Source organism: Vombatus ursinus, unplaced genomic scaffold, assembly GCF_900497805.2.
Source record: "Vombatus ursinus unplaced genomic scaffold, bare-nosed wombat genome assembly UNPS02014802.1, whole genome shotgun sequence".
In the NCBI taxonomy this organism is placed as follows: Eukaryota; Metazoa; Chordata; class Mammalia; order Diprotodontia; family Vombatidae; genus Vombatus; species Vombatus ursinus.
The window spans coordinates 5,551,497-5,579,407 of record NW_020954580.1 but is presented as its reverse complement, the minus strand read 5'-3'; the positions used below and the strand labels follow the sequence as shown (position 1 = coordinate 5,579,407).

At 44.6% G+C, this 27,911-nt stretch overlaps 1 protein-coding gene across 1 annotated transcript; it reads left to right on the top strand.

Moving 5' to 3' along the window:
- Positions 1-13,521: 13,521 nt before the first annotated feature.
- On the top strand, positions 13,522-14,610 carry CDK5R2 (cyclin dependent kinase 5 regulatory subunit 2). Its single transcript, XM_027873465.1, has one exon. The coding sequence runs from the start codon at positions 13,522-13,524 to the stop codon at positions 14,608-14,610; it is 1,089 nt and encodes a 362-aa protein (XP_027729266.1).
- Positions 14,611-27,911: the final 13,301 nt, after the last annotated feature.

The window sequence follows — 27,911 nt, the reverse complement described above, 5'->3', positions numbered from 1 at the left end:
CCCATCTATAAACCTGAGGCTCACTCTCTTACCACTATGTAAAGCATCAATGGGAAGAGTGGACGATAATTTGGAGTATACAGGTATAGGGACCATATGTGGCCAATAAAACTTGTGCCTCTGGTATTGCTGTTCCTCAGTGACCTTTCTCTTCTCGTGGGTTCTTAACATCACTACCCACTGGGTGCAGCATCTCTGTTGGGCCAGTTACTCAGCTGGGTTCCCTGGGTGGACTGCTCTCCCCAGCTCAACTTTCTACTGCCAAGGCTAATTCTCTCTTTAGTTCATAGTTGGCTCTCTTCTCTGCTGCCAGGGGTCACACTCTCTTTTTTTTGGTGGGGGGGCAATTGGGGTTAAGTGACTTGCCCAGGGTCACACAGCTAGTAAGTGTCAAGTGTCTGGTCTGAGGCCAAATTTGAACTCAAGTCCTCCTGACTCCAGGGCTAGTGCTCTATCTACTGCACCACTTATCTGACCCATGGGTCACACTCTTTGAAGAAACCTCTACTAACTCTCTTCTTTGACAGTTCCAGTATCATCTACAGTAAGCAGGGAAAGTAACTGCTATAGAAGTGTCAATAGGATGAAAGGAGAGGAGAGAAAGAAATGCCCTCCCTTGCTCCAGTTGATCTCTGGTAGAGGTACAGGGGACACAATCCACAGACTTGCTCCTAATTTCAATTCAGACTGATTCCAGGGTTAAGAAGCTAAGACCTTTTTAATGGCTATTTGGGGCACGGTCAATGTTCACCAAGCCAATGACAAACTGCCTTTCCAGCTCAATTCAAAATTTTTTTTCAGTTTGTAAGGTGATAAGGATAGCCTTGTCTTTGCACTTACTTTAACACATTATTAGCATCTTATAATCTGTCTGCTTACGAATGATTATGAATCAACTGAGAGGAGTCTGAGACCAACCCTTCCTACTTTACCCTTCGCAGTAGTTTCTCCTTATGTCTTTTCTCACAAACTTGAAGGCTGATTGACTCTAATCTTTAGTGATTTAAATAAACCATGAGCTATTCAGGAAGAATACCCAAAGTACACAAACATTCTGGAAGTAGGAGGATAGGGGACTGGGTCCACAGTGGATAGAAGCTCACCAAATCACATTGCCTTGTACATAGCAAGTATGTGATAGATTTCTGTGGAATGAATGAATGGATTTCCTGGAACTTAAGAACTAATGGCTAACTTACCGATGTTCTGTTACCTTTGTGATAAAGTCACATCAGGGACCAAATTAAACAACAGCCCCATGGAAATTCTGGGCACATGAGCAGCAACTGCAACAGAAGTCATGAGGGAAGTAGAGTTTTGAAAGCTTGGTCTCTAATGATGAATGCCCTAATGAGAGAAGCCATGCTAATGAGGCATGGGCTGAGGGAGTTTCCTCTCCTCTGCTCTCTGGGTATAAAACCTTTCCTTTGCTACTAATGAATCTTAAACTCTCTTATTTGACTCCTCCCTTCACAATAAAGGGGAAACCAAGGCACATAGCCAAGATTAGAACCCATTCTTGGCCCTCAGCCTCAGCCTAAGCATAGACTATTCAGTGAGGGGGTTAGGAGGGAGATTTTTCATGAGAGGCAGAGGGAGGGTGGGAGCAGGGAAGAACCTACAGGTTCTAAGATATTATCAGGATTATGATGTGATCATAGAAACTAAGCACCCCCTGGTGGTGAATGTGGACATTATATGAAGCACCCCACCCTGGTGGAGGCAAAAGAATTTGGGCTGGGGGAAAACTGGAGAGAGTGAATGGAAAGCAGAATGAAGGACTGGGATGTAAAAGAAAAAATGGAGGTATCTATGCAGCTCATAACTTCTCTGTTTCAGGGACCTCTAGGTTCACACAGCTTCCAAGGTCCTTTCTTCCCATCCCCACAAATGTCCAAGGACTACTTTGGGGCCCCAAACCCATCCTATCCAGCCTCCCTCACCATCCACTGACTCCTCAACTACTCATACTGAAGGGATCCCTAGATTAGAGAAGCCCTGAGCCCCATAAGCCTCTCTTTCACAATGGTGGCCAGGCTGGGGAGAATAGAGAACCCTAGACAAGAACTGTAATCCTGGGGCTAAGAAGGAATGTGGGGAAAAGTGAACCTGACTGCAGGAATCTCCCTGAAGCTGTGAACTGAGTGACTGAGACAATGACACACAGAGAGGAGGAGACAGAGAGTGAAACACATTGATAGGTATGGAGACTGCTTTTTTATAGCCACCTGCCTTGTTGAGATGGAAACACTGATTCTGGTTCCAGCCCCCAGACATGGCTAAGAATATCCTAGGGAAGCAACAGTCACCGCCCCCTCCCTCTTGGATCTGCTCCTACATTTTAAGTGCCATGTTGGGAGCCATCAGGGGTTCAGGAGAGAGCAGTGGAGTAGGGGTAGGAAGGGGGAGGTTAGGGGAGGAATAGGGGCAAAAAAAAGAAAAAAAAAAGGAGCATAAAGCCGGGGAAAGCATTGTCAAATCAGGGAGCTAAGAAAGAAAAACAGAAGAGAGGAGAGCCAAGATCCTGAGCAGGGGAGCTTTGAGAACAGAGCTAGAAAAAGCAGAGATGGTTTTAATAAAAAGAACTGACATTTATGTGGCACTTTATGGTCATTACCTTTCATGACAACCCTGTGAAGTAGGTGTTATCATCTCCATTTTAAAGTTGAGGAAATTGAGGCTGAGAAAAGTTAAGTGACTTATCCAAGGTCACATATAGTAAGTGTCTGAAGTGTCTTGAAACTGAATCCAACACTCTATTCCCTGCATCTACCAACAGCAATAGGGAAACACAGATTATAACACAGGGATAAGAAAGTCTGGTGGAACCAGTCCAGGAAAGAGAAAATAGAGAGGGTCAGACAGAATTGAAGTTGGGACCTGCCTTGAAATTGATACCAGATATTCTCTGAGCTCCATAACCCCTCATACTGGATAATCCTCCATCCACAAGAAGCCCCCCCAAGGAGTAGGAACCCCCTACCAGAGACCTCAGGTGATGGACCTTGAGTCTGAGACACAGATAGCCTGATGCATGAGAAGGGGTGTGTGAAGTGGTGGTACGCAGCTTCAACCCTATTCTGAGATCTCTGAATTTTGCCCCTTTCACCTTGGACAACTTAATGCCCTATGGGCTCTGTTCCCCTGCTCCCTAGTGTGGATTGCTGTTCCTCTAATGTGCTCTCAACCCATTCTCTTTTCTCAAAAGCCTGTATCTGAATTCTTTAACTATACTGGCCTACTGGTAGGGCAAATAAGAGGACATGTGAAAATTTGAAAAGAGGGGGAAAGGGAACAAGCATTTATTAAGCACCTACTATGTGTTAGTTACTGTACTAAGCTCTTTACAAATATTATCTCATTTGATCCTCATAACAACCTTGGGAGGTAGATGCTATTATTATCCTTATTTTACAGTTGAGGAAACTGAAGCATATAGAAGTTAAGTGACTTGCCCAGGGTCACACAGCTAGTAAGTGTCTGACGTTGAATTTGAACTCAAATCTTCTAGCTTTCTATCCATTGTACCACTGAGCTACATTTGAAAGCAGAGTACCGCTCTTAATCAATTGTGGTTCTCCCAACCCTCAGACTTTATGCAGTTCAGGGTTATTTTTTCTTACTCCCCATCCTAGGATCTCACTTCTTTTTTTAATTAATTTATTTTGATTTATCAACAATCACTTCCATAAGCTTTTGAGTTTTAAATTTTTCCCCCTTCCTCCCCACTACCCCAGCAAGATGGCACACAATCTGATATAGTCTATACATATACATTCCTATTAAACATATTTTCACATTACTGATGTTGTAAGTAAGAATTAGAACCGATAGGAGGAACCACCAGAAAAAGGAAACAAAACTCAACAGAAGAAAAAAAAATAGCAAATAGTACACTTTGATCTGCATTCAAACTCCATAGTTCTTTCTTTGGATGTGGATAGCATTTTCCATCATGAGGCCTTTGGAGATGTCTTAGATCTTTGTATTGCTGGGAAGGTTAAGTTTATCAATATTAGTCATCACACAATGTGTCTGTTATTGTGTACAATGTTCTCCTGGTTCTACTCACTTTACTCAGCATCAGATCATATAAGTCTGTCCAGGTTTTTCTGAAGTCTGCTTACTCATCATTTTTTATAGCACAATAGTATTCTATTACATTCATATACCACAACTTGTTCAGCCATTTCCCAATTGATGGGCATCCTCTCAATCTCCAATTCTTTGCCACTACAAAAAGAGCTGCTATAAATATTTTTGTACATGTGGGTCCTTTTTTCATTTGTATGATCTCTCTGGGATATAGTCCTAGAAGTGCTATTGCTGAGTCAAAGGCTATGTACATTTTTATAGCCCTTTGGGCATAGTTCCAAATTGCTCTCCAAAATGGGTGGATCATTTCACAACTCCATCAACAATGCATTAGTGTTCCAATTTTACCACATCTTCTCCAACATTTATCATTTTCTTGTTTTGTCATCTTGGCCAATATGATAGGTATGATGTGGTACCTCAGAGTTGTTTTGATTTGCATTTCTCTAATCAATAGTGATTTAGAGCATATTTTCATATGACTATAGATGGCTTTAATTTCTTCATCTGAGAACTGTCTGTTCATATCCTTTGACCATTTATCAATTGGGGAATGACTTGAACTCTTATAAATTTGACTTATTTCTCCATATATTTTAGAAATGAAACCCTTATCAGAGAGACTGGTTGTAAAAATTCTTTCCCAATTTTCTACCTTCCTTCTAATCTTGGTTGCATTGGCTTTGTTCCTGCAAAAACTTTTCAATTTAATGTAATCAAAGTTATCTATTTTGCTTTTTATAATGTTCTCTAACTCCTGTTTGGTCATGAATTCTTCTGTCCTCCATAAATCTGATGGGTAAACTATTCCTTGCTCTCCCAGTTTGCTTACAATATCAGTGTTTATATCTAAATCATGAACCTGTTTTGACTTTATTTTGGTATATGGTGTGAGATTTTGATCTATACCTAGTTTCTGCCATACTCTTTTCCAGTTTTCCAGGATCTCACTTCTTCAGTGGCTTTCTTGTCCCTAGGATGGGAAGAATGTTTGAATCTAGAAAGCAGGAATGGGGCTGAGTGGGAATATATTTTCCACTGGATTGATAGAAAAACTGGAAAATCATCAGGTGAAGTAAGGAAGATGGAAAGGGACAGGAAACATCACTTAAAAATGTAATCCATCACTTCATCTAGACTGCTTTTTAAAGTCTCTGTGGGTAATCTCTGTTTTAATGGGGTTTCTTTTGAGTTTTCTGTTTTTGGAGGATGGTGCTTATCCCAAACCCTCCAGACCCTTGTGCTGCTTTGATCTATGATTCTCTGACTTTCTCCTTCTTTTGGAGTCCATTATTCTACCTTCTAGGAGAGGAAATGGGTGACTCAAATGGCTGAGGTGGCGGTTATAGAAATGTCTCTATTTGAAGGGATTTCTACATAACCTTGGTTCAAAGGGACTCTTTCCCTTTGAAATAAGGAAAGAGTCCCTTATGAGTGGCAATAGATTACTCATCTTCCCATCTCTGCCTCTCCAAACTAGATTGCTCTCTGTGGTGGATATAGGGATAAGGGGAGGTGGAATCACTGTGCAATCATAGAGATCAGACAGATTTTCTTCACACTGGGAATGAGACTATAATAGTGAGGTAGAAACCCAACAACAAAAAAAGATGGACGTGATTCAACAAATATTTACAATATGCATGGTACTGTTTGAGGTACTGGGAATGCAAAAATTAAAAACAACTTTCCCCTCCCCTCTTTAAGAAATTTACACTCTAATAAAGATAGAAGCATAGTGAGAACCTTAACCCTAACCCTAACGCTAAACACAGAATCAGAATGTTAGAATGCTAAAACAGATCTCTATCAACTAGCCTAACTCCCTCATTTTACATATGAGAAGTTGAGATCTAGAAGGATGTAATGACTTGTCCAAGATCGCACTGCTAGGTGGCATCAGGACTAGAACCTAGACCTCCTGACTTAATCTTATCTTCTTTCCACTACACAACAATGCTTTGAAGAGCAAAATATAGACAGAAGAAAGATAGAGATGGAGAGGCACACAAAAAAGTGAGCAATGATTTTTCTGTTATACATAGAATTTGCAACACTATGGGGCCACACACTAAAGAATATTAATAATTATTCAAGTATTTATAATTTGGGGGATATAGGCAACCTTATTATGCCTTAGTAGATTTGCATCGGGAATTGTTGGAGTTAAAAGAATTCATCATCCTGCAGTCTACCTTCTGGTGAGGAGACTCTGAACTTGGCTAGATTAGTCCTTGGATAAGAGACACAGTGACTATCAATGGTGCAATGGAGAGAGTGCCAGACTTGGAACTGTGTAAGACCTGTTTTCAAATCCAGTCTTTGACACTGATTAGCCTTGGACAATTTACTTAACCTCTTTGAGTCTCAGTTTCCTCATCTGTAACATAAGGATAATAATTCCTGTAGCTCCTCCTCCACAGGCTGTTGTGAGGGTCAAATAAGATAATAGATGGAAAGTACTTTGAACATTTTAAAGCGTTATGAAAACATTCTACTGTGATTTACTTGAGGCCTTTTAGACTTGGGTAAAACCCATCAGAACTGAAGTTATGTTGGCATAGCTTTCAAGGACTCAAGATCAGGTCTATGCCACAATAAGGCATCAACATCTTACTTTGGTGGAGTAAAATAAAGAGGTGAGCTTTCAAGAGTCAGAGGGAGGTGGATTCATTCTGTCTTCTTCCTAAACCATCTTGGCAGACAGGCTGAACCAGGCTGAGGGTAACCAATGGACATCAAACCCATCTGTGAGTTAGGGGAGTGTCTACCCCAAGCAGGTGAAGACTTTCCCCAGCCAAGTGCTGTGGAGCACTTAGAATTTGGTCACACATTCCTCCACTGCATCCCAGGCCATCACTTGTTGTCTCGACTTTAGTCTTGCCACTAGAGTTTGATGACTCTGGAAAAATGACTTTGTGCAACTCTGCCTCAGTCAAATCTAATTTACAGATGAAGTTATCGGTCCTCTTTAAACTTGAAGGATAAACAACAAGGTAAGGGAAATGCTCAGAGCTGGGTGGGGGGAGGAGGAGATCATTGGGCAAATAATACTTCCATTTTTGTCAGTAGGGGATACTTCTTCCGCATAGGGGACAAGGCCTTAATAACTAAGCAGGAGGTTACTTTTACTGAAAAAAAAGTTCATCAACTTGCAGACAACCTAATGATAAAACTTGTTGGGCATCAGGCATCAGATACATACTTGTTCTTCATCCTCACTACAACTTCCAGTCTTTTACTGCTCTCCCAGGCCATCATGCCTGTTCTGGCTTCACTTCCCTCCATTCCTGATCTTTACCTCATAATTGACCACTTCAACCATTTCTAGGCCCATGCTCAAAGACTATCCAGCTTTGAAGGACACCCCTACTCACACCCAGAACTCATGATCCACTGGTGTGGCATTAATCACTGACATTTATATAGTGGCTTAAAGTTTCCAAAGGGCTTTACATACTTTATCTCATTTGAGCATAACCCATTTTACAGATGAGGAAACTGTGGTTCTAAGAAATTAAGGGACTTCATGATCATACAGCAGTTAATAAGTATCTAAGGTGAAGTTAATTTTAGCACTTGTTTTGATATATCACACCATCTTCTAGAATCTCATGCTACTTCCATATAAGGCATTAGAGTGAAACTTTTTTTTTTTTGCTTTTTGGCAAGGCAATCGGGGTTAAGTGACTTGCCCAGGGTCACACAGCTAGTGTCAAGTGTCTGAGGCTGGATTTGAACTCAGGTCCTCCTGACTCCAGGTCTAGTGCTCTATCCACTGAACCAACTAGCTGCCCCTGGAGTGAAACTTTAGTGGAGGATATGTACTAATACCTTATAGTTATAAAATAAAAACATGTGTCCTGAAGAATCTTCCTCAAGGTGAGGGAGTACTATTTCTGAAGCCTCTGTACTTTGACTGAGGGAGGATGGCATCCCACAACAGGGAGACTTGCTCTGCCTGAGACTTTATTTGTGGACCCCTTACAATTTTACAAGACTCTCAAGACCTTGGCCTGATCTACAATCATAGCCACCAAATCTCCTCTGTGAATTAACTGCATTTGAGGGGTCTGAAGAGATTGATTTAGAAGGACAGTATGCCTACACTCCAGGGGCTTATAGTCTAAGTCACACAAGAACATGCAGATGTGTAGATGAAAAATGGAAATAGAACCAAGAATTCTGAAATTCCATTATATGACCATGACTTCTTATCATTTCATCTCTGCCAGTGTGTCTCATTCTTCCTAAACCTATTTTTTATCCTCACTAGAACTTCGAGTCTTTTATTGCTCTCCCAGACTATCATCCCTTGTCTGACTTCACTTTCCTCCCTTTCCAATCTTGACCCTATGATTAGTCACTTCCATATTACACTGTGATCTACTCTTGGTTCCTTAGTTTCATTATCATTTGACACTCATACCTTGCTAAATTCTATTGATGGACTTACCTTCCCCACCTCCACCATCTACCTGCTATACTCCTATTTACCTGCTGGTGAAGGGAACTGAAAGAGTCAGACAACTGTGCTAAATAGGTACACTACAATTCTGTGTCATGTAATCTAAACTAGGTTCTCACTGCTGCAAGGGAATCCTAATTTGAAGAATTCAGCAGAGAGTCTATTCTCCCCTTAGGACTCCCACCCTCTCTGCCAATGACCTTAACTTATACTTCAATGAAAAAATAGAAGTCATTTCCAATATGTTCTCTCTTCTCCCCTATAATATATCTCAAAATTCCTTACATCATCTCTCATTCTCTCTTCTTTTACTCCAGTCTCTGACAAAGAGGTGGCCCTTCTCACCAAGGCCAGTTTCTCCACTTTTACCATTCATACCATTCCTCCTTATCTTTTCTAGTGGACTGCCCCTTTATTTCTCAGATCTTCAGCCTTTTTCTGTCTACTACTCCCCCCCCCACCATCCTTAAGAGGAAAAAACCCTTTAATTTACTATACCACCCATTCAGTTCTAAAAAATTATGTCTACACTCATTGCCTCTTCTCCCTTTTCTCTACTGTCAGTCACTTCACTCCTCAGAATCTGGTTTCCAACTTGATTTTCCAAATGAAATTGCCATCTTCAAAGTTACCAATAACCTTTTAATTGCCCAACTCTGCCTCACTTAAATCCAATTCACATATAAATTAAGACATCACCCCATGATGTCATTGGTCCTCTTTGAAAATGAAGGACAAACAACAACTGCTCAATCCAAAGGCCATTTCTCAGTCTTCATTCACCTTGAATTTTCCATAGTATTTGGAACTGCTGTGCATGAGCACCCCCGAGGTACTCTAGCTTCTTTTGGTTTTCACTACAATGGTTCTCCTCCTTGATTCTCCTTTCCTTGGCCCTTTCTTCTCAGTCTCCTTTACTGAATGAATCCTTGTCCATTTCTTTCCTATTGTGAGTATACTCCAGTGTTCTATCCTGGGCTCTCTTGTCTTAGTTCTTTGCATTCTCTTTGTGATCTAATCAGTTCCCCATTAGCTCAACTATAGTATCTATCAGGATGATTCCCAGTAATCTCTATATCTATCTCTCTCTTTATCTACCTGTCATTGTCATCATCATCATCAACAACAACATCATCATCATCATCATCATCATCATCATCATCATCAACATCTTCTTCTTCTTCTTATCCCTTTATTCTCCTGATCTCTGCTCCCATGTCACCAACTGCCTGTTGAATATTTCAAACTAGATATTCCATTGTCATCTCTAATATATAGAATTTATTTTCCTTCCCCTCCCTCCAACCCACTTGTCTTCCAAAAATCCCTATTCCTTTTTTTTTTTTTAGGCAATTGGGGTTAAGTGACTTGCCCCGGGTCACACAGCTAATAAGTGTCAAGAGTTTGGTCTGAGGCCAGATTTGAATTTAGGTCCTCCTGACTTCAGGGCCAGTGCTCTATCCACTGTGCCACCTAGCTGTCCCTAAAAATCCCTATTTTTGTCCAGGCTGTCATCATTCTTCAAGCCACTCAGTTTTGAAACCTCAGAGTCATGCTCAATTAAAAAATTTATTCTGAATTTAGATATAAAAAAGCATTTCCATACAACAGAACATAAAAAAGGATTTTATACATGAATCTCTATTTCATACCAGTTGCAGATGTTCAACTCTTTACTCTCTCTCTCTCTCTCTCTCTCTCTCTCTCTCTCCCACACACACACAGTCAATCACTTGTTGAATCTATATCTACAAGACTTGTTGAATCTATATCTACATCTCTAGAATTTATCTCCTCTCCACTCCCACCATAATCACCCTAGTTCAGGTTCTTGTCACCTCTTTCACCTAGGTTATTGCAATACCCTAACTGATCTCCCTGCTTCCAGTCTCTCCTCTCTCCAATCCATCCTCCATGCAGCTGCCAAAGTCTTGCACAGGTATGACCACGTCACTGTCCTGCTCAATGAATTCCACTGCTCCCTATCACCTCTAGGATCATATCCAAACTCCTCTGTTCACATTTTAAGCCCTTCACAATCTGGGTCTACATTTCCAGACTTATTACATTTCACAATCTCCCACATGCTATATTCCTACTAAACTGACCTATATGCCATCCCTCACAGGCAATATTCTGTCTCCTGTTTCTATGCTTTTGAGTGGTCTCTATGTCTGGAATACTCTGTCTTCTTATCTTTACTGTTTTGAATCCTTAGCTTCTTTTAAAGCTCAATTCCAGCACCACATACCCCTAGAGGCCATTCCAGATCCTCCCAACTGCTAGTGCCTTTTCTTCCAAAATTATCTAGAATTTATTTTGTGTATATTTCATATATACTTAGAGTATACATGTTTCTCCAGATAGAATGTAATCTGGTTGAGGTCAGAAACTGTTTAACTGATGAAGTCTTTGTATCTCCAGAACTTAAAATAATCCCTTACATAGGTTGAATAAGTATTTGTTGATTGATTGAATGAATATATAAATAGGCGGCAGATATTTACATTGCAAGAAAATTGAAAGGAAACAGTGAAACAGTGAGTAACGGAAGTTTTCCAGCCATCCAATGAAATCCTCCATCCTCCATAAAACCTTCCCCACTTGATCAAAAGAATAGTTCCCCTAACTCCTTATTCTGCATAAGCATGGAATACCTATGGCACCTATCTCTCCAAAAATCTTCCATTTGTCATGCATATAATGGAAATTCACCTCCTATTTATGTGGTTGATTGATTTTCCTTTAAAAAAAATGTTGTGTCTACTACAAGTTCATTCCTATTAATCCTACCTTTTTAAAGATCTTAATTAGTGCTCTTTTAGTGATCTTAATTAGTGCTTAATTAAGCACTTAATTAGTGCTCTTAAGAGCACTGGATTAGTCAGAGGACCTGAGTTCAAATTCTGTCTCTGCTGCTTGCTAGCTGGATGACATTTAACTCATCTAGGCCTCAATTTCGACATCTGTAAAATCATGGGGTTGGATTAGATGATCTCTGATATGCCTTCTCACTCTAAATCCTATGATCTTATGACATAGAAAGAAAGACCTTAAATGCTCTTTGTTCAGTACCTGGAACAGCTATGCAAATAAGCATAAAACATAAGCTTCCTTTTGATGGTAGTAATGGCAAAGTCAGGTTGAGCCTATTGAAATTACCCTCTTCTTTCTAATAATTTCACAAAGGCTTCTTGGAGGAGGTGAGGTTTCAGGAAATTCTGAAACAATTGTGGGAGGCAAGGTATCCCAAGTAGATGATTCAATGTGGGGGAATACTCCTAGCTAGAAAGGAGATGATTGGAAGAAGAGAGCAGAGAGCCCTAATATGGAAAGGAACAGAGGAGGCTGAGTGAAGTGTGTTTGTGGGGTGGGGAGAGAGGGAGGAAGTGAACTGGGGAGCCCTGCATAAAGATGGAGTCCTTGGCGTTAGCCAGTAGATCAATGGGACCCTAATGACAGAAGTGGCATGATCACAGACATGGCTGAAGAAGAATGCTGTGAGGAGACAGTGATGTGGACAGCATTAATCAGAGACATGTAACTAAAGCTACCATAAAAGTATACCCTAACCCAGGGTGGTGGGAAGGGTGGGAAGGGAATGGAGGGAAATCGGTCATACAACTCATTCTGAAGTGGTTTTATGTAAGTGTGTAGATGCATGTTTGGGAGGAAGGAGGGTTGTCTCTCTCTTTAGGGTGAATTGACAGTTTCTTGGTTGTCAGAGAAGAGCTGATTAGAGACTAGCATAGTGACCACTTGGAGATATGGAGTCCTAGACCCAATGCAATAGCCTCGGGGTCAGAAAATCGGGACCACAGTATGAAGCAGTCAGAAGCTTCTTCTCCACCCCCTGCAGAGATCCACTATTTCACTAGGCTGCTGGGCCATCTTTCAGCTAGCCCTAAAGGGAGTACCTAGAGAAGGAGTTAGCATCACCCTCAAAGTACAATCCTCTGATATGGGGAAGAAAAGTGGGGGAACAAAAACTCAGGAAAGAACCCATAGATTTGCATCCGCGGCCACAATGCACACCTATGCACACACATACACATTTTTGCACAACACAGGCGCGGACACACACACACACACACACACACACACACACACACACACACACACACTGAGTCTCACAATTCACATCCCTCCCAACCTCTGCAGCGGCTCTCATGGCGGGAGGGAAGAGGAAGAGAGGGAAGGTTGGAGGAGGTAAGGGAGAGGGATGGTCCTCAGAGACCTGCCTCTCCGCAACTTGGGGGGGCAGGGCATTATTAGGCAAGGAGCGCCAGCCCTTTACTCTTCTCCCTTACCCCACGCCCTGGGGCCCCCAGTGCGGGCTCCCCCTCAGCCTCATCGCAAAGTCGGCCCCACTGCACCAAAACAAGCCAGGCCGAAGACGGACAGCCGAGGAGTGGGAAGAGGGAGACAGCCGCCGGGTGCTTGGAGAACCGTTCCCCCACCCTTCACTACGGCCAGCTCCAACCCCCCGGCCCTGCCTCGGCTTCCTACAAATAGCATCTCTAAACCCCCGGGTTCCCAACCGCCCCCCCACTGAGCGAAGGGAAGAAGGTGGTGGGGGGGAGGATGGGAGGTGGGGGGGGAAGGGTGGGACTTGGAATCCCGAAGCTAGCCCTTATTGGTCCGAGGGGCTGCCAGTCGTGGGGGCAGCCCAGGCTCGGATTGGCTGCGTGGGGCGGGGCGCGGCGGCCAGTGGGAGGGGGCCCGAGGGGTGGGGCTGGCGCAGCAGCTGGCGCAGCTCAGACCCGGAGAGCAGCCGCCACCGCCGCCGCGGTGCAGCTATATTCCCCGCTCCTATCCCCCCCCTCCCGCCCCGAGCCCGGGGTCTCCTCCCTTCATCAGGCCCCGGTCCCCGGGTGCTGCAGCAGCGGCGGTGTCTTTCCTGGCTCCCCCACGGGGAGCGTCGCCCGGGGCCCCGTGAGCTCTTTTTGCCCCACAGGATGGGCACGGTGCTGTCTCTGTCGCCTGCCTCCTCGGCCAAGGGCCGGCGGCCAGGCGGGCTGCCCGACGAGAAGAAGAAGCCGCAGCAGTCCGCTGGGGAGGAGTCTCTGGGAGTCTACGGGCAGCTGCCGTCGGGGAAAGCTGGCAAGGGAGAGAGCCGGCTGAAGCGGCCGTCAGTTCTCATCTCGGCGCTCACCTGGAAGCGACTGGTGGCCGCATCAGCCAAGAAGAAGAAGGGCAGCAAGAAGGTGACGCCCAAGCCCTCTCAGGCGGGCCCAGACTTACTAGTCCAGCAGCGCAACCGAGAGAACCTTCTCCGCAAGGGCCGAGAACCCCCGGATGGCGGCGGCGCCGCCAAGCCCCTGCCTGTGCCCGTGCCCACAGTGCCCACCACAGTCGAGCCGTCCTCCGGAGTCAGTGCCTCGGCCCCGCCAGGCTCCGGAGGGGGAGGAGGGAAGCCCCCGCCTCCGCCACCATCTGCGGCTGCCCCCCAGGCTCCCTCAGTCCCCGGAGGTTCTCCGCGACGGGTCATCGTGCAGGCCTCCACTGGCGAGCTGCTACGCTGCCTGGGCGACTTTGTGTGCCGGCGCTGCTACCGGCTGAAGGAGCTGAGCCCTGGAGAGCTGGTGGGCTGGTTCCGAGGGGTGGACCGGTCCCTTCTGCTGCAGGGGTGGCAAGACCAGGCGTTCATCACCCCGGCCAACCTGGTGTTCGTGTATCTGCTGTGCCGGGAGGCGCTGCGCGGGGACGAGCTGGGCTCGGCCGCTGAGCTGCAGGCCGCCTTTCTCACCTGCCTCTACCTCGCCTATTCCTACATGGGGAACGAGATATCCTACCCGCTCAAACCTTTCCTAGTGGAGCCGGACAAGGAGCGCTTCTGGCAACGTTGTCTGCGGCTCATCCAAAGGCTCAGCGCGCAGATGCTGCGGCTCAACGCAGATCCCCACTTCTTCACCCAGGTCTTCCAGGACCTCAAGAACGAGGGCGAGGTCGGTATGGGGGCTGGGGGTCCCACGGGCGGTGGCGCTACCAACGCCAGGGACAGCAACGCCGGAGCCAAGCACTGGACTATGAATCTGGACCGCTAGGAGGCGATGCTGCTGCTGCCACCGCCAAGGGGCACCTGGGTTGGAGACAGGGGATGACCGGGTCCCCTCCCCCCTACCCCGGACACATACACGGAGCCCCTGGGACGCCGCCGCCGCTGTTGCTGCTGTTGCTGCTTCTCCACCCAACTGCCCCCCTCCACTGAGGAGATGCCACCACCCATGGGAGTATGGCGGATGGGACACCTGGGTCCTGCTGGTCTTGGATTTGCGGGGGAGGGGGAAGCTGAGCAGTGGGAGGGGAAGAGGAAGAGTGGGAAAGAGTAAATGGGAGAGGGGAATGGATTCTCTTCTTCTGCCTGTGGGTCTCTCCGTCTCTTTCTCTGCCCAGCTCTCCTCATGACTGTATATGTCCGTCTCTCTCCATTTCTCCTCTTACCTGTGTGCTTTAGTCTCTGCCCTTCTCTCTCGTCTATTTGAGGGTGTCTCTGTACATTTCTCCTTCTGTCTGTGTGAGCGCCTGTCTACCTCTCCTGTCTTGTGTCTCTTCTCTCTCCTCCTGTCTGTATGTGTGGCTGTTCATCTCTCCTTCTGCTTATATGTATCGCTACCCTTTTCTCCTGTCTGTATGTGTCTCTACTCGTCTCTCCTCCTGCCTTTTTCCGTCCATTTCTCCTGTCTGGAAAGATCCTTGTGTTTTCTCATCTATCTTTTTAACTGGAAGTATGTCTCTGTCCACCTGTCCTGTCTGGGAGTATATGTACCCATCTCTCCTGCTTGTGTCCATTTTTCTTTCTGTCCATTTCTCTTCCTGTCTAGATGTGTATCTCTGTCCAATTTTCCTGTTGTTTCTTCAATGTGTGTGTGTGTGTGTGTGTGTGTGTGTGTGTGTGTGCTCCTCAGTCCTCCTCTTTTCTGGATATATGACTGTCCCTCTCTCTGATTAACCCTTCCCCTTTTCTCTTTGTATTTTTCTCTGTCCACCTTTTCTCATGTCTAAGTGAGTCTCTGATTCTCCATTTCCCTCCCCCTCCACCCCGTTTCCTCTCCCTTCTCTCTGGAAGAAGATTGGATTGACTGGGGTTGGGGGCTGTCTCTCCTGCAGTAGAAAGTTGCGGTCTTGGGAGCTCAACCACCAGGATGTCCCTTGTTCTCTCCCCACCTTTTCTGACGCGGTGCATGCCGGGAGAGGGGGAGGTGCTGCGGGTTGAGGGAATTTTGGTGGAGGGGGTGGGGAGAGAGTCCGCCCAGAGTCTTGAGTAAGGGCGGATTGGGAGAGGCCCCGGCGTTGGCTCAGCAGAAGCGGGGGAAAAGAAAGAAAACTTCTCACTTTAGAAGAGACCTTCCCCCCACCTCCCCCACCCCCGGTCACCAGCTCCCCTTCCCACCTTTTTTTTTCTTTTTATTTATTTGGATATTTTCAGGAAGTGATCCCTGGGGGAGGGAAGGGGAGGGAGAGGGCTGGCGGGTCGGGAGCTGTCCAAGGTGCTGAGCCGGGGCCTGGTTCCCTGGGGGAGGAGGCCTGAGGCCGGATTGGGCCTGGGGGCCGTGTCCAACGTGCCAATGTTGCGGACCGAAGGAGCGGGCTGAACTGTCTGTCTGTCCCTGAGGGAGCTATAAAGCGCTGGAAGCGCCTGCAGAAGGCTCTGTGACTGCCTTTCTTTGGAGACTGGGTGGGAGTGGGGAGAGAATGGGGTGTCCACACTCGGAGACGGAAACAGATTGAAACATGAGGTGGGAGAGAAATCTACAAATCAATGCCCGTTTAGTTCCTCCATCTCACCCCTATTTTTCACAGAAGAGGAAACTAAAGCTGGTCAAAGGCCTGGGTCAGGTGGGGAAGCAGTAGTACGTTGAGGTGGGGAGGTGGAGACAGGAGGAGACACCTAATCAAATAGCCCTGAAAAGATCCCTTCTAGCTCATTTAGCTCCAGACTCCTCCCTGGTAAGGAAGATTAAAAAACAGGCCATTATCATTTTAGATTAGGGAAAATGAAGCTCAGATTGAACAGCCTTTGCCTCCCTTTTTCCCTTCCCCAACCCTCATTGGTTTTTACCAGTTTTACAAATTTACATTTGGTCAAGAGGAGAGTAGAATTATCCAACATTTTCGGACCACTTTAGCTCTAGCCAGACATTCTCTTACCAAGGCCCTGCCAGGTGCGAGGACCACCAAGCTCCTTCCAGCTATTTCTTTTTCTCACTCCAACCCAGAGTAGCCCCAGAGACTGAAACATAACCTTTTCTCTCATCAGAACTAGAGAGGAGCTAACACACATAGAAAAGCTGGCTCTGCACAGATGGGTTTTAAGGCAGAGAGAAAAAAAGTCTAATTGCCACTTTCTACTCAGTTGCCCAGATAGTACCTCTATTATCCACTTCTCTTGACCTTGAAAAACTGGTTCGGAAAATGTCCGTGTTTCTGACCTCAGTCAATGCTATGGTCGATCTCTTTGTCTAACAACCCTCCCAAGCCCCACCCTTTCAAGTCCAGTGCTGGTTTGCCTACTCTAGGAGATGGGTTCTCCAAGGTACTTGAGCCTGAGCTACTCATACCGCTGTCCATGGTACCAAACATCAGGTATGGCCTAGAGAGCCGTGTGTGTGTGTGCGCGCGTGCGTGTGTGTGTGTGTGTATGTGTGTGTGTGTGTGTGTGTGTGTGTGTGTTCGTTCGTCCGTTCCCATGAAGTTGGGGCTCGAGGTGGGATCAAGGCCAAACGAGAGAACCCTGGGGCCCGACTCCTAGGCCCCATCCTTCAGCTCTCCATCGCTGGAGAAAAAGGATCTTCCCCTCCCCGACCTGCAAGCCTTTCCCATCTACACCGATTCCACACCCCCCACAGCACCACCTCCCCGGAGCCGGAAATCCCTAGCACAGATTTGTGAATCAAGTTCCTAGGGGAGTTATCTTGGGGGAGGGAGGAAGAGGGAGGAGAGATTGGAGCAGCTGCCCATTGGCTGGATTTTGGCGCAGTCAGCAGCACGCCGTCATCTTCCTTACCAGGCCTGGAGTTGGGCGGGGGGGGGGGGGTGGGAGGAGGAGAAGAACACTCGGGTCACCCTGCGGCTGTCACCATGGTAACCAGACGGAGCTGGGCGTAGCTTACTCTCCTCTATCCCTCTAGGTGGCTAGGCTGCTGAAGCCAGGTCCTGGGTTGCCATAGTAAAAGCTAGAGTTGGGGTGGGTGGGGAGGAGTTTTGGGGAGGCGGAGGGAGGACCTCCGTCTATTCCGCCGGGAAGAAAGCCAAGTGTCTGACTGGAGAGGAGATGGCCCGAGCAGAAGGAACTTCAATGCTGAGAAAGGATAACTGAGCTCCAGACCCAAAGCTGCACCTGTCTGTTCTCGGTTCAGCTGCCCCCAGCACACACCAAGCTATAAGCCCTAAAATATCTCTGACGGGCTGTAGTCGATGAGATACCCTAATCAAATACAGTAATTGAGATTCCTATAACCAAGCCAACTAGACTTCAATGTTTCCCACCCCATCCCCTTCGACTGTCTGTGACCCTTCAATGACACTGAGTGCCTAGGATGAGTGAGAAGCCCAAGTGTAAGGTCAAATCTTATTTTCTTCATCATGTCACAACGGCTGTCTGAGAGAGAAGCAGCTGTCCCCTGTGCCCTCTCTAATCAGATTAGCAAGGGGGAGGCAGATGCTAGGGATCAGCATGAGGATGGAGAAGGTATTCTGAAAGCTAGTTAGTCTCCCAGGGGCCCAGGGAACAGGACAAATCTAGGTTCCTGGATTCCTGGAACAAAACTGAGAGAAACACAGAAAGGGAAAAGTCAATAATTTTATACTGAATCAAGGGCAAAGAAGCCCAGACTGATCAGGACCTTAGGTTGGTTGGTATAGGAGATAGGACTCTTTCCCACTGCACTACCAGAGCTCAGCTCAGAGATAGGATAAGGAAAGAGGGGCATGATGGGGGTTGGGAAGGAGGTAGGAGAACATTAATAGAATCAGGAAGAGAGTGTATAGGATGGGGCTTCAATCTGTGTCAGACACACTGTCTGAGCCCATGATTCAGCATTCAGCATTCCTCAAAACAAAGGTATATAGCTCCTCTTCCATGGTAAGGGAAGGAGAGACAGAGACAGAGACAGAGAGACAGAGGTAAAAAGTTCATGGAAACTAATGGATAGGTGTCATCATGTATAGAAATGTGTACAGGCACAAATTACATATCTCTTACCCATTTACACTGACAGATTATTTCACTATGAAGGAAAAACACATGCTTCTTAGGGTGGAGGATGTCCTGTCCTAAGGGTTCTATTTCGATGTCCTCACCACCCACCTGGAACAGGTGTTGTAGAAGAGCATCCTAATACTAGGAATTAGTTATGGGGAGTGGTAGGGAGGGGGAAGGAAGCAAAAAAACTGCAGACGTGTCCCAGAAACTGCCATGGTAACCACTTTGCCAAGGTGCCTGGCAACCAGAGCATCTGGCAGCATCCATGAAGTTGTCCTATGAGCTTTTATCCTGTGGACACCTGCTGCAAACCATCCATATGGACAATTCAGGAAGATTTCCTTGATAAAGGCCATGCAAAAAGTCCCTTCTACCAACTCCCATGTCACCAGGGACAACTACTAGAACAGACTTAAACTCCCCTAATGCCTTTCATACCCTACTCTACAGCACATGTAATATGTGCTCCCTGCCTACTTCACACCTCAATACTTGTCCAAGGTTCATCACCTATAAAAATGGGTCAGAACACCACACTCACACATACATTCAGAGAGAGAGAGAGAGAGGGAGAGAGAGAGAGAGAGAGAGAGAGAGTCTTTGATGCTTCTCCTCCAAAGACTGAAATCTGGGAACTATATACCCTTTGTTCTTTATTCGATTTTTATGGCTCTCACCCATGAGTCTTTGGCACAACATGTGTCAAGTCAGTAGATTGCAAGAAATCTTGAGATACACATTATTTCTAGAGATGCTACTGGTACACAATCTTAATTCTAAAATAGTTTATGCTCTGGCTTAACACAGTGCCTGGGATCTTATAGCTGCCTCTCTGTTTCCCCCACTCTCAAGTTGGCTAACTCTTCATCTCAGTCTTGTTTTGTTAGACTCCAGGAATGACCTCTCATCTGAGACACTAACCTAGAAATCCTTTCTTTTCTTGGATTGCTAGAAATGTGGTATGTGGATTTTATTCATGACCTTTCTGTATATTTCTCTTTGATCTCATCTCATATACTACATTCCCATGTACCATGCCTCTCATCCGACTTTTCAAAAAGACACAGAGCCAACAGTTTAGGGTATTCTTGTGTCTTTGTTAGTATTATTACCATTATCCACATCACAGGGTTGCTGTGAAAGAAGTGTTTTGTAAACTTTAAAGAGCCACAGAAATGTGAGCTATGAAGAAAACTATAAAAACAGCATACGTTAACCCTTCACCCCCATCCCCAAGGTCCATTCACCACATTTTTGTTCTACATCTTCCAGATCCATATACTGACTCTTTCTGGATGGAGGGGTGGAAAGCCTTCACAGCAGCACATCTTCCTATAAATACACAGAACCCTGACCCTCCCATTGGCTAAGCCAGATTGAACTGGGCAGCTCAGAACAATCATCTCAGTGGATAAAGCATTAGACTTGGAGTCAGGATAATCTGAGTTCAAATCCTGTCTCAGACATTGACTAGCTATGTGATCCTGGACCAGGTACAACTTCTCTCAGCCTCAGTGTTCTCATCTGTAAAATGAAAGAGTTGGATTAGAGGCCTCTAAAGTTTCCTTCAGTTTTAAATCTATGATCCTATGATCCTAGGTCATCCCTTCTGTTTCCCTTTGGAGGATCACCACTTTAGCCAAACTAGACACAATAGCCTCAGGATCTTTGAGGAAGGGAAGGAGAGGAGACTGAATCTCATTCCCTAATACCACCCCCTTACAAGCTTTTTTTTTTTAAAGGCAATTGGGGTTAAGTGACTTGCCCAGGGTCACACCGCTAGTAAGTGCCAAGTGTTTGGTCTGAGGCCAGATTTGAACTCAGGTCATCCTGACTTCAGGGCCAGCACTCTATACACTGTGCCACCTACCTGCCCCCCCCCCCTCCAGCTTTCTGTGATTTGCTCTGAGCTTGCTCTGAGAGGGTTAGTGAGAGATACTGTCACTAGAACAGAAGCTAACAGGTAAAACAGAAGCAGGTTCTCTTCCTGGGAGAGCTCTCTGGCATGGAGCTCTCAGATTAGAAGAGGCCTCTCATGTTCTCCTATATCTGAGAATGATCTCTAGGAAACCAAGGGCCTGAGTGCCAGTGAGGCAAGGGACTCATCAGTAATGGCCTATATGTCTCTGATCTCAGGGTTTGGGAGCAGAACCCAGAATGAGACTAAAGGTTTTTCTGCCCATCTAAACCTGCCTTTGGTAGACTAAAGGCTCCTGGGAATCCAGACCTCCCCTGAGCCATCCTGTGTCCTGGGTGATGTTTGTTTACTCTTCAGCTGCTAGGACATTTCTCCTTTCAGGCCTTCAGTCCCAGAAGAGCCCAAGAATCTCTCACTATCAGACTAGATGTAAAATCTACCTCAGCCACCAGGGTACAAGATTTTAACTGGCTCTGCTCAACTGAAAAGAGATTCTGGGATCTACACACTGCTCAGATTTCTACCCTAGGAAGAATAGAGTGCAATCCCTAGCCAATCACCAGGACTGATCCTAAAATGCTTCAGGACTAGTGAGATGGAGAATTTCCCCTGGTAGAATCCAGTATCAGTATGACTCACTAGGTACCTGAGAACTTGCAACTCAGGCTTGCAAGAGTATGAGATTGAATCCGTGCCTATGTCTGTATGCATGCATGTACCTAGATGCCTATATGTGTGTGTGTGTGTGTGTGTGTGTGTGTGTGTGTATCTGCCTAACCATATCTATCCATGGATATATGGGTACGGTAATAGAATGAGACACCAACTTGGAGTCCAAATACCTGGGTTCTAGTCTTGGTTCCAACAGTTAACTAGCTTCATGAACATAGGCAATTCTGTGCTCCTAACCCTCCTGTTTCTTCATTTGTAAAACTGAGATATAATATTTGTACCACCTCTTTCATAGGGTTGTTATGGGTATACTATCTATGTCTGTAAAAATGTATCTTGGGGTGTCTCTGTATAACTAGTATCATTTATATAGCATTTTAAGGTTTACAAAGTTATCTTACTTGATCCTCACAACAACCCTGGGAGGTAGGTGCTATTATTATCCTGACTTAATAGATGAAGAAATCAAAGCATGCAGGCTAAGTGACTTGCCCAGGGTCACATAGCTGGAAAGTACCTGAGATAGAATTCAAACTCAGATCTTCCTAACTCTAATCTATCTGTACTGTATCCAATGTATCATATAACTGCACCCTCCCGAAGTGTGTTCACTTTAGTGTGTTCCTATATGACCCTGCCTGCCTAAATGCATGAGTATGTGTAAGGTAATATTGAAGGGGGAAGGGCTAGAGAAATTGGGAAGAATGTAACTGAGGGAAAAGAAGATGAAACCTCAATATTTCCAACTGAAATAGCTAAATGTGGTGGAAAGCCTACTGGACTTGAAGGAAAAGAATCTGGGTTTAAATCCTGGTTTTGCTACTGTATGACCTTGAGCAAGGCATTTCAGTTCTCTAGGTCTCAGTTTCCTCATCTGTAAAATGAGGGGGGTGGACAAGGTCCCTTCTAACTTGAAATCTATGGTCCTCTTCATTTTCTAGTTCCTGGATTCTAGATAACCTCATTGGTCTTCAGATACATCCTGCTACATACATACTCTCTTTATTTGTACCTAGAAGTGATAGTCTTCTTCCTGGCCACGGCTGGGAACACCCTTGCCATTGTCCTTTCTTAGGGTCTTAGGGTGTTGCTGTCTCCACTACCATGGTCTTCCTGTGTAGAAGCCCACCTCATTCTTAATGCCAACTCCAGATTCTACAAGGTCCATATTTCTCAGGGCTAGATTATCATTTCAGTCTACTCCTTTTCCTTCTCCTTGGAAGGGAGGTTAGATTCCCCAAAACTTGTGAGACATGTAATGAAGGTGATTATTGCACATGTATAAGCAATCCAGTATGATTGAATGACCTCAAAGGTTTTTTCCAGTTCTGAGATTCTTGACTCCCCAAGCTCTCTGATCTCCCCTGTCCCCTCACTCTCCCATTGCCTTTCCTATACAACCCCCTCCCCCAGCTCTCTCCACATTGCAGGATTGAGAAGTACAAAGCTGTTCACTGCTTCCCTGACAACCTCCTGTTATGTTGCTAAGCGACTTGGTCTCCTCTCACTTCCCAGAAAAAGGAGCCAGATGCTTGGGGCCCTGGCCACCCTATTCCTCTTGGCTCCTTCCTCTTCCTGGGAAACTCACGTCAGTGGGTTTTTCATTAGTATATCTGATCCAGAAAGAGCAGTGGGGCAAAGAGGTGGAAGGGGCATTGAAAGCTCCGGAGATGTATCCTAATGATGAAGGGAGTGACAACACAGACAGCTTATACCTTCTCTTGGACAGGACTATGCTTGAGATCTAGATGACTTGGCCACAAACTTTCTAAAATAGAGCAAAAGGTTTGTTTTGAGCCTCCTATTAAAAAATTATTTTAAATGTTTTATTTGCTGTAGAAGTCGGGATTAAATCCTATGGTGGGGATTGGGCTCAGAATACAACTCTACAAGTGGATTGTAAAGAATAGACCTGTTTCTAGATTTGGGTGCCCTGGAGTGTCCAATATATTTTTCTTCTATGGGATAGGAATTGGTAGGAGCATGTTAGTGGATAAGAAGTGTACTCTCTCTAGACCTCAGTTTCTTCATCAGTAAAATGGCAAGAGCTTGAAGGGATAGAAATGGAAAAGCCAAAGACTGTAAAATACAAAGAAATAGAGCCATTGTCTTTAATTTAAGAGAAAGGTCAAGGTCACAGAAAACATAATTTCTCTTTCACAGAAGAAAGAAGACTAAATAACAAAAGACATTCTTAAGGACTTGGAGTCAGGAAGACCTGCATTTGAATTCTGCTTCTGACAGTTACTTGTTGTGTGATTCTGAGAAAGTTACTTAGATTTCCTTAGTCTCAGTTTCCACATCTGTTAAATGGGGATAATAATTGTAACTTGTGAGGATCAAATACAAGAATAAAAATAAAGCACTGTGCAAACTTTAAAGCACCATATTGTCAGTCATGATTATTATTGTTATTAACATTACTGTTAAGGAAATTATAAATGTGGGAGAAGATGTGGGAAAATTGGAACACTAATGCATTGTTGATGGAGTTGTGAAATGATCCAACCATTTTGGAGAGCAATTTGGAACTATGCCCAAAGGGCTATAAAAATGTGCAAACCGTTTGACTCAGCAATAGCACTTCTAGGGCTATGTTCCAAAGAGATCATACAAATGGGAAAAGGATCCACATGTACAAAAATATTTATAGCAGCTCTTTTTGTGGTGGCAAAGAATTGGAAATTGAGAGGATGCCCGTCAATTGGGGAATGGCTGAACAAGTTGTGGTATATGAATGCAATGGAATACTACTGTGCTGTAAGAAATGATGAGCAGGTAGACTTCATAAAAAACCTGGACAAACTTGTATGGTCTGATGCTGAGTGAAGTGAGTAGAACCAGGAGAAAGTTGTACACAATAACAGCCATGTTGTGTGATGACTGATATTGATAAACTTAACCCTTCCCAGCAGTACAAGGATCTAAGACATCTCCAAAGGCCTTGTGATGGAAAATGCTATCCACATCCCAAGAAAGAACTATGGAAGTTGAATTGCTATTTTTTTTTCTCTTCTGTTGAGTTTTGTTTCCTCTTTCTGGTGGTTCCTCCTATTGATTCTAATTCTTACTTACAACATCACTAATGTGAAAACATGTTTAATAAGAATGTATATGTATAGCCTATATCAGATTGCGTGCCATCTTGGGAAGGGTGGTGGGAAGGAAGGGGGAGAAAAATTTAAAATCAAAAGCATACGGAAGTGATTGTTGATAAATCAAGATTAATTAATTAATTTAAAAAAAAACACTGTTGTTGTTCATCCTTGGTTCTCCAAGAGGACCAATGACATCACAAGGGTGATGTCTTCATTTTCCAGTGAATTGGATTTAAGTAAGACAGAGCTGGGCAAAGTCACCAGATGCCTCACTCTCTCCTCCAGAGTTATGGGGAGTCCAGTGGCAAGACATAAGTCAAGATGACTCTCTATGGCCCAGCAGTGGGAGCCTTTGGCCTTTTTAAACTAAGGTCTTTCCCAAGGTTTCCATTTGTCTGAGGCAACACCCATTCAATGATTAAGAGTTAGGTACAAATTGAGACAAAGGATGGCCTAGTTTACCATCACAAAAGAATCAATCTGAGAGGGAAAGTTTCCAGCCAGAAAAGAAACAATTGCTCTTTATACTCACTCTGAGCCATCAAAACCCAAACAATGATTAGCAAGAACTTGGGCTGGGACCTATTATTGACCAATCAATGAAAGCCAGAGTGATTTGGGTTTAAAGGTATAGTCAAGTAGTTACATTTGAACCACAAGGGGCTTTTTCAAAGCCTGTTTTTTCAGAGCTATACTTCAAGAAATCATAAATGAAAACTACAAGACACAAAGAACTCATTGTCCCAGCTTTTTTTGGAAAAAAAAAGGTAAAAGAATTAAATAAGGGGAAAAAAAGCTAGCCCCCAAGATACCTTGTGAAGTATAAGTGATCAAAAATTATATTCTTTTGGTCCATCACAATGATCTTGACTTACGTCTTGCCACTAGACTGTGATGACTGTGGGGGAGAGAGTGAGACTGATGACTTTGCCCAGCTCTGCCTCACTTAAATCCAATTCACTCACAGATCAAGACATCACTCTTGTGATGTCATTGGTCCTCTTCCAGAATAGACAAACAACAATCTGTGAGAAGCAGCAGCTGCCCCCTGAACACCCAAATGGCCAGTTCAAGTTGGACAATGCTGCTATTTCTTCTCTTTCTCCTCCTTCCCCTTCTGCCCCTCTGTCCATATTGGAAGTCATATCCTTACATCTGGGTTCTCAGTCCAAAGGAATTCTTCTTCTTATTATCACATACAATACTATCTTCATCCAAAAAAACACATTTGACTAGATATCTTGAACATGCACCCTAGTGATGAGAGGGTGGAAAGTTATGCTAGTGTTATAAAGGAACTCATTGAAGATTATTCAGCCAAATTGAATGTGTGCAGAACAGCTATGTTAGATGATATACTGAGCAGAAATAACACTTCCCTTTGGTAGGTAAAATCTTGCTAATGTGGAAGATTGATGGTACCTTTTGCCCCAGCATTCACCATAATTCCTGGTATTTATAAATGCTTTTTAGTTGGCTGACTGGCCTCATAGAAGTTGAGATTGGGCAGAAGAAACCAGTTTTGAAATGGTTAAGGAGAAGTAGTTGGAAGATCTAGAATCCTGGAGAGGGAACCCATGGTCTTCTCCCAAATCAGGTTAGCAGCTGGTCATGTAATGACTTGCTTTCCTACATGAAGTCCATTCCCAAGATGGGCAAGGAGCTAATTAGGTCAGGGCAGGGGTCCTGACCATAAAGGGATTGTCTTAGGAGAAAATTCCAATGCTCTGTGACCGGACACTTCTATGGCCTGTGAATTTTTTTTTGTTTTGTATCATTTCCCTTAAATGCAGGTAAAACTCATTTGAAAAACTGAACTTTTGCTTTAAGTATACTAAAGAAAATAAAGGATTCATGCATGTTGAGATCAAGCACAAAATGGTGGCCTAATTAGATAATGAAGGTGCTCTCACATAAGGCACTCAGAAGTGCCAGCTAATAGTGATGGAGTCAAGCACAAAAAAGGAAAATACCAGCAGGTGAGACTATATCTTTCTGGTTCCTTTCCTTCTTATGATCCCATTTCCTCACACTTTATTTTTGACTAGACTTGTGATTTCATCAGTGTAAGAACTCCCTCTATCACAGGTAGAGTGGCACCTGTTTGGAAATTTGTACTCTCAGTGCATTTCCTGAGGCACTGAGAGATTAAGTGGCTTGTCCAGGGCCACAGAGCCAGGTAAGTGTCAAAAGTGGGTCATGAGACCAGGTCTTCCAGACTTGGAGGCTAGCTCTCTACCCACTATTCCATGAAGAGAATAGGAAGACAATTGCAAGTGGGACTGTATTTGTTGGATTCCATTTCCTCATACGTGCATCAGAAAATACTTGGAATATGGGCTGAAGTTAATGAAGACAATTTTATGAAGTCACGGAGGAAAGGCTAAGGAAGGCTGAGAGAAGAGCAGAGACTTTGTGAAGGGCAAATACTATAACATAAATTTGATTTCTCTTCTAGACCAATGGGAATAGAAAGCAAGGAGAAAGAATTAGATATAATTGCATTAAATTTATATATAATTTTAAATTCCACTTTACTTGACCTTTAAAATGAGGAATATATTATTAGGTGGGAGTACACCTTGCTTGATGGATTTAACTATTCCTCAGTTAACAAAGGAAGTGGTCTTTTTATGTGAGGTAGGAAAGATCCTTAAAAGAGTAAGACCTGGAGGGAGCCCAAGATTATGGGAGAAGCAAATATGTGGTGGAAAGAGTGCTGTCCAAGGAATCAGAAGACTCCTAGTGTTGGGGTTTAGGGGCTTAAGAGTGCCGAGACTCCAAAATCACAACAGGAGGGTACTGCCTGAATGAATTTGACCCAAACCTTCTTTCAGCCAAAGACAAGGTTTATCAGAACATCTGTCACATTGGGCAGACTCTTAAGGAGTCTGAACATTAGTGAACTATTGGCTAGATTGTAAAAATCTGAGCAGTGGCTAGATTTTAAGAATCTGAGCACCTCAGTGGAGACAAGATGAATCTTATATATAGGAAGACTGTGGGAGGGATCCAGGGGTGGCCAAGTAGTTTGGGGTGACAGGAGGAGGGGTCTAAGGAAGATCTGGATGGGCTTGGCCAGTAAAGCAGGGTGAACAGAATGCCTGGGACCTGGAACACATGGCCAAGGGAGAATGGAGTCTAGACAGGATTAAGGGAAAGTCCTGGATGTTTCCTTTTTGGGGTCCAGATCCCATCCTCATTACTAGTTCAAGTCTCAGTCTTGCTACTTGCTAGCTTCTTAACATTGGAGAAAGTCACATAGCCTGTCTGAGTCTAAATGTTTTCATCTGTAAAATGAGATCACTGCTAGGTCTTCAGCACCCACAAGGCTGTTATGAGCATCCAATGAGATATGAATGTGCTTTGTGACCCAGTAAGAGATTCTCAGTAGCAATCGTCATAGCACTTTCACCAACAACCTGGATGAATTCACAGAATCATGGCATCTCAGAG

Coding starts and splice junctions, on each gene's coding strand:
- CDK5R2 (XM_027873465.1), top strand. CDS start 13,522: ATGGGCACGGTGCTGTCTCTGTCGCCTGCCTCCTCGGCCAAGGGCCGG.